Source organism: Leuciscus leuciscus (assembly GCF_965113295.1).
Source record: "Leuciscus leuciscus genome assembly, chromosome: 2".
NCBI classification, from domain to species: domain Eukaryota; kingdom Metazoa; phylum Chordata; class Actinopteri; order Cypriniformes; family Leuciscidae; genus Leuciscus; species Leuciscus leuciscus.
Genome location: NC_138726.1, coordinates 57,939,689 through 57,951,327, shown reverse-complemented (window position 1 = coordinate 57,951,327; position 11,639 = coordinate 57,939,689). Strand labels below are relative to the sequence as shown.

The following is an 11,639-nucleotide window of genomic DNA, read 5'->3' as shown; positions in this document are numbered from 1 at the left end:
ACGGTGCGGGGCAAGTTACGCGCCAAACTTGTGGCGGAATAATAAGAAGAAGAAGAAGAAGAATAATAAGTATGAGTGACAATAACACTAGTGGTGCTTTGAAAAAGCACCACTAATAAGTTTAGTGACAATAACACTAGTGGTGCTTTGAAAAAGCACCACTAATAATAAGTTTAGTGACAATAACACTAGTGTTGCTTTGAAAAAGCACCACTAATAATCACATAGTTTAAATCTGCAGACAGAAACATCAGACTCAGGACAGAAACACACGACCTCTAAAGTAAGAACATGTTCATTCTTCAAACACAATTACACTTTCAGATGTTAATATTGTCTGAATGATTGTGAATCGAGTTATGCTGCTAAAATATTTTTAATACATGATCATGTTATTTTTTTATTTATTTTTTATTTTTTTGTGTGTGTTTTTCCTCAGAATGGACCAAACTCTATATTTGATTCTTCTCATTGGTGAGTGTTTGTTGTTTTATTTAAGGTTTATAGCAGTGGTTCCCAAACCTGTCCTGGAATACCCCCAACACTGCACGTTTTCTTTATTATTATCACATGGGTTGATGAGTTGAATCAGGTGTGTTTGATTAGGGAGACAAAGAAAACGTGCAGTGTTGGAGGGTACTCCAGGACAGGTTTGGGGAACCACTGTTTATAGTTTCATCAGGTTTGACCCTGTTATGAAAAGCATTAAATCAAACGCTCTCTTTCACAGCTCTCTGCTCCGTATCTGAATGTGTTCAGCGTCAGTATCACTTTATAAACGTGTTGAAGACCTGGACTGAAGCTCAGAGATTCTGCAGAGAGAATTACACAGATCTGGCCACCGTTGACAACATGAACGACATGAACGAGCTGAAGAAGAGTGTGAATGATGGACGTGATCAGGATGTTTGGATTGGGTTGAAGAGGACGAGTGTTGATAAATGGCAGTGGTCTTCAGGTGAACCTGTGCTCTATCTGAACTGGGGACCTTATCAACCTGATGGTGGAGTTGAGAGATGTGTTTTCATGAGAAATGGAGAATGGCATGATGTGTCATGTAGCGACAGCCTGACTTTCATCTGCAGTTCATCTAACAGTAAGTTCAGCTCCATACAATCACATTAAACATTAATTTATAAAAAGATGCACCATATAATGTAGTCAGAAATGTAGAAGAGACTGTGGATATTTGTCACACTTCCAACTTTTTTTTTTAATAGAAAATAAACTGATATTGAACATTTTGATATTTGTTGTTCATAACTGTGGGAATCTGCCATTATGAGTCTAGAGAATTATATTTTCAGCTGTTTTTTTTTTTTTGTTTTTTTTCACTTGTTACACGTATTACAATAAAAAATTTAATAAAATATCTTAACACAAACCTGTAAAAATCGTCATTGTTAGATGGACTTTAACTGAACTCAAGACAAACAAAGACAAATTGTCCATTACAATGTGAAAAACCGATCAGACTAGAACAAGACAAACACTAATAGTGTTATTATTGCAACAATATTAATTTGTATGTATTATTAGACTACAATTCAACCTTTTGAATATTTTTTTTTGTTGTTGATATATTTGTAAGGACTAGTTAACAAACATTAATATGCAGTTTAACGTCTTCATCTGTTTGTGTCTCTCATTCAGCTCTGTGTGTCTGAATACAGAATTCTAGATAAATGTGTAATAAAACATAATGGAGAAATATAAAGATACAATAAAATTACCACAAACATTCACAAAGTATACTTAATGTTAGCAAAATCATCATTAATATAATTTAATACATCATCAGCTGTAGAAACAGTCTTTGAATGACACGTGTTTCTGATGCTTCGCTGCTCTTATTCACATTAAAAACCATAAACCAGCATAAGAATAATGAAAAAAACTGATTCATGAATATGTTTCCATTTGTTTTTCTTCAAGTGAACACAGGACTCGACTTTGTCAATCAGATGAAGAACTGGAGAGACGCTCAGAGTTACTGCAGACAGAATCACACTGATCTGGTCAGTGTGAGGAACCAGAATGAGAATCAACAGATTCAGAAGTTCATCACTGATAATCACATATCTGATGATGTCTGGATCGGTCTGTTCAGAGTCAGAGACTCATGGCAGTGGTCAGATCAGAGTAACTCCTCATTCAGAGACTGGTATTCTGGTGAACCTAATAATGCTGGAGGAAATGAAAACTGTGTATTGCTCAGTCCAAATAACCCGTACACTCTGGGTCAATGGTATGACGGCTCTTGCGACGTCCCACTTCCTTTTGTGTGTCATGAAGGTGAGCAGATCCTCACAAACACACACAATCCATCCATCACCTCCAGATATCTTAAAGTTCACGCTACATGTCTGACATGACAGATTCCTCCACAGTGTTTGTTCTGCATGTTGTTTTTGATCAGTCTCTCTCTAGTTTTTGCTTGTGGTTTGTTTTGTGTCCAGATAAACTGATTCTGATCACAGAGACTCTGACGTGGCCTGAAGCTCTGAGACACTGCAGACAGAATTATACGGATCTGGTCTCGGTTCATTCAGAAGAGATGCAGCGTCGTGTGATGAATGTGGTTAAACGTGCGTCTACTGAGGCGGTGTGGTTGGGTTTACACAACTACTGCCAAATGAACATGTGGCTCTGGTTGAGCGGAGAGATCGTGTGCTATCAGAACTGGGCTCCAGGGAACGGAACGACACCGGAAAACTGCAGCCTTACGAAGAGAAAAGGAGCAGTTCAGTCTGGAGGAGATCAGCGCTGGATCAGCCTTCCTGAGACTCACAAACTCAACTTCATCTGCAGCAGATCTTAGGAGTGAGAAGACGTCAATGTTTGTGTGTTTACTTACATTCACTGTTTTCATTCTTTATTTTTCTTAATTACTTGCATAGTTTTAATTAGTTTTTTGGTGAATCTTCTAATTATATTTTAATAGTCTGTAATATTACTCTGTGTTAATTATCATAACATAATTTGATCTTATTAAAGTTTTCTGACATCAATGAATGTTCTTTAGATGTCTAAACTACTTTGAATATCTGGTGTGTTTGTCTTTGTTTTTCACTAATCTTATCTGTATCAATAACTGTTGAATATGATTCTGTGAGCAGCAGCTCTTAAGAATAATCATTATTTGTGTCTCAGCAGAATTAAATCTGGTTTATTCTTAGAAAGGCAGAAGTGAAGTGATGTCACAATAAACTGTAAGTTATATGTAATAAATATATGTAAAATGTATATTTGATTGTTGGTGTGTTTGGTTGGTATTTAGGATATGATGTCACCTACAAAACATGCATATTTCAGTTTCCTGGAATAAATTAGTGGTGTGAATCTTTGGGTCGACAGCGAATCGATTTGATTCATGATTCATAGATTTTCGTTTCAAGAGCAATTTTCACTAATTCAGAATGATTAGATCGAGACGATTCACAATGCGATACAATTCAATTAATGATTTGATTCTGAATTTCTAATGTGCATTCATAAAATTGTTTCAATGCTTCCCTTAATGTGTCTTATTCATGGTGTGAATCACACAGAAACCTTCAGTGGGTCAAAGAGTCAAAATCAAAATCACTTTTTCCATTGATAGATCATGTTAGTACTTAATGATGATACATCACTTTATTTTATTAGCCAGACTTCTAAATGTCTAATAATTGGAACCTGTATTTGTCCATAAAGCTTAAAAAAAGTTAAAGTTAAGCTTAGTTAAAGCTTCTTGTTTATCATCTTCTGTTTTGTAAAACAAACCACTTAAGTTTTTGCCACTGATAGTCCAAAACTCAAAGCCCAATTTCAACTGTCTGACTTTGGTTACATTTGATGTTACAACCCATATTGCCCGTAATCTGCATACAGTGGTGTTCCAAAGCATATCATATGCATTGATGGAAGATGCCAGAATCAATGAGGTTTTTATGATTTATTTATTGACTTATTTGTTCGTTTGTTTTAAACCAATATGGTGGCTATGATTGTTCTTACTCTAAAGTGCCCTTCGGAGGCAGATTTATCCTGTTTGGGACAGTTTTTCTCATGCGCTGCAGGCTCTGGCAGGACGACATAATTAATCAAAAATCGGACCACTGAGGTTTGTGTGCAGCTTCTTTATCGTAATGGCGCTCGCTTATGCAAACGAGCCAATGGTTTCAAATGGGATTCAAATGAGGGAGGACATGATTAGAAAAAAACAAATTCGACTTAAATTGCGACCTGTTCTTCAAATAAAGCAATCAAATTAACTCAGAAGACTTTGAATAGTGCACATGAATCATATGGACTACATTTTATGTTACGTTCATGAGTTGCCATTTACATTTCACACATACATCGAAGATTGTTTAGAGAGATATAAGTGAGAGAAATAAATTAGCCTACTAGGTTTTTATTATTAGGGGTTCAATGCTGAAACCCTATTGTTATTGTTAATTTTCCCATGATGCAGCATTCTCCATGTAAAACTGATCGGGCAGACCGAACCGTAAGTCGTAGAGACTTGAAACTTTGAGGGCTGGTAGTACGTCACCAAGGCCTGCCCCGATCGGCCTGACGGGGGCGCTACAGCGGTCAAAAGTACAAAATGGCTCATAACTCCTAAACCGTTAGGCGTAGGCTCAAGTGTCTTATATTGTCGGATTTGCTCACCCTTCAGGCGCCAATTTGGAGTAAATTTAGTTTTTTTTGAAAAACCTACTTTTGCAAACAACTCCTAGGCAAAACACTGCAGAAATATTCTCTGGACAGTAACTATCAATAATCATCAAAAAAATTCGAACTTTTAATTCACGGTCGCTAAGGGGAACCAAAATGTTTGATGTGACCAGGGCCACTTTTACTAGATATTAGATATTTTCGCTAAACTCGGGACACATGTTCATGAGCTCAATCTGAGGTCACATGAAAAAAAACGCGCTGATTGGCCACTTAGTGGTGCTATTACAGGGAGAAAAGTCATGAAAATGGCTATAACCGCACCCAACCGTTAGTCCGATGAAATCCTGAATCCTTCCCGAGTCCAACGATATCAAACATGCCAGGTTTCGCCTTATAGTTTGTGTAACGGTGTCATTTAGCGCTTAAAAAACTTGCGATTATCTTCAAAACCGTTAGTCCGATCGAAACAAAAACACCAGAGGAAATTTGAAAACATAGGTCATTTGCTAATAACGCCCAAATGTCAAAATTATGATAGGAACAAAAAAAAAAAAAAAAAAAAAAAAAATCCAATCAATGTCACCCATGGATCATTTTTATGCTCTCATAAATATAAGTGTCTATACTTCAAAATAAAATGAGGTATTTACAACAAATTTGACACACATATGTATGGGCACACTTTGAGGATACCTAATAAAAGTGGTGGAGATCAGGCAGGACGTGGTGCTATAACTGTCAAAAAAAAAAAATTTTAACAGATTTTTCCTTAGTAAATTGTCTGTGTCGGCTGTAAATGGTATTTTACATCTATGATCTAAGTTTATTTGGATCCCCATTAGCCACTACCAAGGCAGTGGCTACTCTTCCTGGGGCCCCAACAAGTAAAAAATACAAAACTACTCGGTTGCTATCGTAACCTCAGTTCCCTGAGATAAGGGAACGAGTATTGCGTAGCTTTTATGTAAAACGCATTTGCAGCTGCACAGCTAGCACATTGAGCGTCTGGCTCGCTCATAGGCTGTGCTGCAGCAACTGCACATCCAATGGCGCGGGCGCCTCTGACGAGCAACCAATGAGCCAGCACTACATCATCACACGTCAGAGCTCCCCAAGGGGGCGTGGCCTTAGCCTATAATAATCCCCCGAATTCGCCATTATAGCAGGTTTCACGACTGAAGCGACAACTCACCAGATTACTATAGTGCGGCCGGCTACGCAATACTCGTTCCCTTATCTCAGGGAACTGAGGTTACGATAGTAACCGAGTAGTTCCCTTTCGAACGGTCACTTCGTATTGCGTAGCTATACGCAGTGGGGACGCCATGCAAAACGCAGCACCAGAAGTAACCGGTTGCCACTGAACTCAAGACCCCTGAGCCCATAGACAAGCCCAAAACCATTATATATATATCAGTCCAGACACCGTCGGGTCTTATAAAATATATATGTGTCAGTAACAAAACCAACATAATATACTAATGAACCCAGACACCATCGGGGCTATCAGTATAATACAATATAACCAGCAAGCGGGTTTTAAATATGTATATGAATGATTATGCACAGTAACAATGTAGACAAGACCAGACACCGTCGGGCCTTTATCATACCGAAAATACCTTTGCTTTTAGAGAAGGTACTTCCATATTATAAAATTTCATAAATGTGGAGGGCGAGGACCAGCCGGCCGCATCACAAATATCTTGAATGGGAAAGCCAGATGACCAAGCCCACGACGAAGCCATGCCTCTAGTCGAATGGGCCTTAATACCTATGGGGTATAATACCTTAATACCTAAACTTGACCCACCGAGGCATAAGCCATAGATATGGCATCCACAATCCATCTGGACAGCCTTTGCTTAGTGACTGGATCACCCTTGGATCGGTCACCAAAGCAGACAAAAAGCTGTTCTGACTGTCTGAAAGACGCAGAACGCTCCAGATAGATTCTCAGTGCTCTGCCAGGGCAGAGAAGATTAACCTCCCCATCCTCAGCAGAAGGGGGAAGAGCTAATAATGTAATGACCTGTGCTCTGAACGGCGTTGAGAGCACTTTGGGTACATAACCATGCCTAGGTTTGAGGACGACCTTAGTGTCACCTGGACCAAACTCCACACATGAAGGGCTCACTGAGAGAGCCTGCAGATCTCCTACTCGCTTGATAGATGCCAGTGCCAACAGGAGAGCAGTCTTTAGCGAGAGAGGTTTAAGATCAACCGACTGGAGCGGTTCAAATGGCGGGCCCAGATTCTGAACACCCAAGATATGCATTGCCCAGAGAGCTCAGGTTGGTCTGTGCCCATATGAGGAGGTCCCTCGCCATAGCATACAGGTTGCCTGACCTGATGCCGCCTTGGCGATTTATGTAAGCCACCACTGACATGTCCGTACGGACCAGGACATGGTGACTTTTCAAGTCTGACAGGAATGCTTTCAGGGCCAAACCAACCACTCTCATTTCCAGACAGTTGATGTGTAAGCTCTGCTCAGTGCTCGACCAGAGGCCGGAGACAGGCTTGCCCTCGTGCAGCGCTCCCAACCCAGGTTGGATGCGTCTGTAAACACCTCTTTCCTTCTGGAAACTACCCCCATGGTCACACCCTTGAGGTACTAGTCTTGAGGCCGCCAGGGAACCAGGGCTCTTAAACAACCGTGATTCACTATGATGCGCAGGCTGCCTGACTGCCATGCATGGGTTGGTACCCGGCGTTTCAGCCAGTGCTGCAGCGGGCGCATGCGCAGTAGTCCCATACTGAGTACTGACGATGCCTCTGCCATGAGACCGAGAAGTTCCTGAAATTTCGTGCACTCTGAACGAGGCTGCTAGCGTCTGCACTGAGAGCGCGCGCTCTCGTGTGAGCCGCGCTGTCATCGCCACAGAGTCTAGAACTGTGCCCAGAAAGACTACGCTCTGGCTGGGGATCAGTTTGCTCTTGGTAAGATTGATTGTGAGACCCAGGCATTTCAAATGGCCGAGAATCAAATCTCTGTGAGCTAATAGCTCTGTTCTCGACTGTGCCAGCACTAGCCAGTCGTCGAGATAATTCAACACGCGCACTCCCTGATGTCTCAGGGGAAAAAGCGCTGCATCCATGCACTTCGTGAAAGTACGGGGTGATAGGGATAGGCCGAAAGGCAGAACTGTGTATTGATAAGCTTGACCCTCGAAGGCGAATCTCAAGAACGGCCTGTGATGAGGGTTTATCTGAATATGAAAGCAAGCATCTTTCAGATCCATCATGACAAACCAGTCCCCCGAGCGAATTTGCGCGAGGATGTGTTTGATAGTCAACATTTTGAACGGCCGTCTCATGAGAGCTTTGTTCAAATGTCTCAAATCTAGTATGGGTCTGAGACCGGCGTCTTTTTCGGAATTAGAAAATAACGGCTGTAGAACCCCGAGTGTGTTTGCACGGGGGGGGGATTAACTCTATCACCCCTTTTGCTGACAAATTCTGTACTTCGGCGTGAAGTACGTGACCCACGTTGCTTCTCACCGAAGACTCGACAACTGCCTGAAACTTTGGGGGTCTGCGAGCAAACTGGAGTGAGTAGCTTCGCTTTATAATGTTTATGACCCAACTCGACACACTGGGGATGGCTTGCCAGGCCTGCACCCGTGTGGCTAGGGTGTGAACCACTGATTGGGATGAGTCGCCTAACATGTGGGGACCTATTACCCTTGTATTGTGATTTGTGCACATATTGAGTGACTGACTGACTGTACAGGCTTTCATACAGGGAGGGGGCCACCTAGTGTAGGGGGACCGTGAACCCATGAGTTGTGATTGTGAAACATACTCTTTTTGTGCTTTATTTGGGTCGCCGTGAAAACGGCGTTTGTTTGTAGAGGCGCGCTCACTGCTGCGGGCCTGTTTACAATAGTAAAATCCCCAGCCGCCTGAACTAAACAGGGAGCTGCGGGAAGTAGTGTGGGTTTTTTCGAGGGTGGGCCGGCTAGCGCGAGACACGAGCCCTCTCTCTTTGTCCTTGCTAGGACGGCTTCGGCGGCACCGGGTCGATCACAACGCTGGGACATGGGCCCTGGCGCCGGGGCATCGGGTAGCGTTTAGCCGACCTCGGCTGGCTGAAGGTAACAACCGCGGGGCGGGGCTGAGACACCTGCTTTGCTGGCTTGGGTGGGTGAGGCGGAGAAGCTGGCTTGGTTTTGCTGGATGCTGAACTCGAGCGCTTCGGCAAGAAGTGTCGCATGGCCTGGAACGCCTTCTGTGCCTCTGTGAATCTCTCCGAAAACCCCTTCACCGCCGGGCCGAAGAGGCCTGAGCTAGACACGGGGGCGTTGAGAAATCTTGTCTTGTCCGTCTCCTTAATCTCGGTGAGATTAAGCCAGAGGTGGCGCTCTAAAACAACCAAGATCGCCATGCTCTTGCCTATGGCCTGTGCTGTAGCCTTCGTAGCACGCAAGGCTAGGTCCGTGGCACTTCTGAGATCGCCGAAGGCCTCGGGGTCCGGGCCAGCCTCATCCATCAACTGAAGGAGTTTGGCCTTGTAGACCTGTAGCACAGCCATGGTGTGTAGAGCCGATGCAGCCTGGCCAGAAGCAGAATATGCGCGTCTAGCGAGGGCAGAAGTGGTTCTACAGGGTTTGTTGGGGTGAGTAGCTCTAGCTCGCCAGCTAGCAGCCGTGTTCGGGCACAAATGAGCTGCCACGGCCTCTTCTAGGGGCGGCAATGACTCATAGCCCTTTTCCGCTGCACCGTCAACCGATGAGAGTGTCGCGGAAACCGACGAACCCACCCGCGCTGAATAGGGTGCGCGCCACGCCTTGCGAGGGGCCTGCTGGCGCCCCAAGAGAAAACAGCCATCCAGCCGGCTACGAGGCGGCTCCTCGGGTGAGGCCCACTCGAGCTCGAGGTCCGCGACGGCTTTCGTCAGGATCCGAAGCATTTCGGCGTCGGAGTTTATCCTGGTCGCTGAAACACTGCCTGAAGACTGAGAAATTTTGACGGGGGCGAGAGAGCCCGGCCATTCCTCCTCAAACGCAGCGATCAACAGGCTGTCGTCGTTCTCGATCGATCCGCCGAAGGAGACAAGGCCCGCCACGTGGCTGGGGGGGGGGGCGCTGGTCTCTTTCAAACAGTACCGGTGAACGTGTCTGCTCTGGAGAAGGCGAGGCACACGGGGACACGGCCGGCGTGCGTTCGCTTACATCCATGCTTTCAGGGGGCCTTTGGCTGCGGCGTTTCTTCTTCCTCGGCTGAAGTAGTGCCGGAAAGGGAAGCGCGGGTGAAGCGGCCTCGTGCAGCTTGAGTCCACACGTGGCGCAGGATGAACTAGGCATTTTTTAAAGGATATATTCGTCGTCGTCGTCGCCGGATAGCCACAGGTGAGACGGCGCCAGGGGAAAACGGCTGAAAGGCGTAGTCCACTGAGAGAATGCTTGCTCAAACTGAAGGGCTGTTCCATGGCGAAGCTTGCAGTAGTCAGTCAGAGACATGCAGTTGTCGCTGAAGGACTGATATCTGCTATAATGGCGAATTCGGGGGATTATTGGATATGCAGTTGCTGCAGCACAGCCTATGAGCGAGCCAGACGCTCAATGTGCTAACTGTGCAGCTGCAAATGCGTTTTACATAAAAGCTTCAGTAAATCGAGGAAAAGGAGTTTCCCCACTGCATATAACTATGCAATACGAAGTGACCGTTCGAAAGGGAACTACATTTAATCAACAACAATAAAAAGTCAAGTCAATGAAACATAGTAACCCAACATTCATTCCAAATATCAAAATCAACTATTTACTATAGCCTTTAAATGTTCCTTTAAATATTTTTTTTTTTCTTGTAAAAATGTGTAATATCAATGGTAAATCATTCCATATTTTCATTCCTCTATACATTACAGTCCGTTGTTCTGCAGTGGTTTTCGAAAAAAACATCCCTTTTATGCATGCCTGGTGTTAAAATTTTGACTGGTAACTATACAAAAGTTGAGAGTACAGAACATAGGAACTCTAGACACAGAAATATTTCTTATAAAATAAAGCAGAGAGACAATCCTTCACCAGTGCATTCTTAGTATATTAGCCCTACTATTACAGTTTAAAGTGAGCCGTGTCGCTCTGTTCTGGACAAATAGTAATTTTTCAATTAGTTCTTTTTTTTTTTTTTTTTTTTTCTTAAAGGAACACTCCACCGTTTTTTGAAATAGGGCTTATTCACTTTCTTTCCCACATTTAGATAGGTGGGCAAATGCATTTTTGTCTCAGTGCATGCATTGTTTTAGTTTGACAGGGTCGGCGCTAGCTTAGCTTAGCACAATGAATGGAATCCTTTGTTGCCAGCTAGCATGTCCTGAGTAAAAGTGATATAAAAAATTTAAAAAACCCACCTAATTACTATTTGTGGCCTGCGTATTCACAACAAGTACAAATAGTGATGCAGATTAACACTAGGCGATTTCCAAGGCAGATATTGACTTATATATTAAGGACTATATTAGGGAGAAGCACAGGCGAAGCACTGCTACTTGGGCGTGATATCTCTGCGCCCAAGTAGCAGTGCTTCACCTGTGCTTCCCCCTAATATAGTCCCAAGTCAATATCTGCATAGGAAATCGTCTAGTGTTAATCTGCATCGCTATTTGTACTTGTTGTGAATACGCAGGCCACAAGAAGTAATTAGGTGGGTTTTTAAAAAATGTTATATCACTTTTACTCAGGACATGCTAGCTGGCAACAAAGGATTCCATTCATTATGCTAAGCTAAGCTAGCGCCGACCCTGTCAAACTAAAACAATGCATGCACTGAGACAAAAATGCATTTGCCCACCTATCTAAATGTAGGAAAGAAGGTGAATAAGCCCTATTTCAAAAAACGGTGGAGTGTTCCTTTAACTTGATGCACTCGACCACAACTGGGCAATAACACACGATTCATCCAATCACTGATTATGCTGCAGTGACTGACACCCCTGAGAGCCAACAGTAGCGGCATATTCATAA

General features: G+C 43.4%; 1 protein-coding gene across 1 annotated transcript; it reads left to right on the top strand.

Moving 5' to 3' along the window:
- Positions 1 to 440: 440 nt before the first annotated feature.
- LOC309483464 (C-type mannose receptor 2-like) lies at positions 441 to 2,910 on the top strand (the record flags this gene model as incomplete). The annotated part of the gene is made up of 4 exons (XM_082149325.1): positions 441 to 474; positions 731 to 1,096; positions 1,936 to 2,295; positions 2,460 to 2,910. The coding sequence occupies 4 exons, from the start codon at positions 441 to 443 to the stop codon at positions 2,819 to 2,821; spliced, it is 1,122 nt and encodes a 373-aa protein (XP_082005451.1). The 3' UTR covers positions 2,822 to 2,910.
- Positions 2,911 to 11,639: the final 8,729 nt, after the last annotated feature.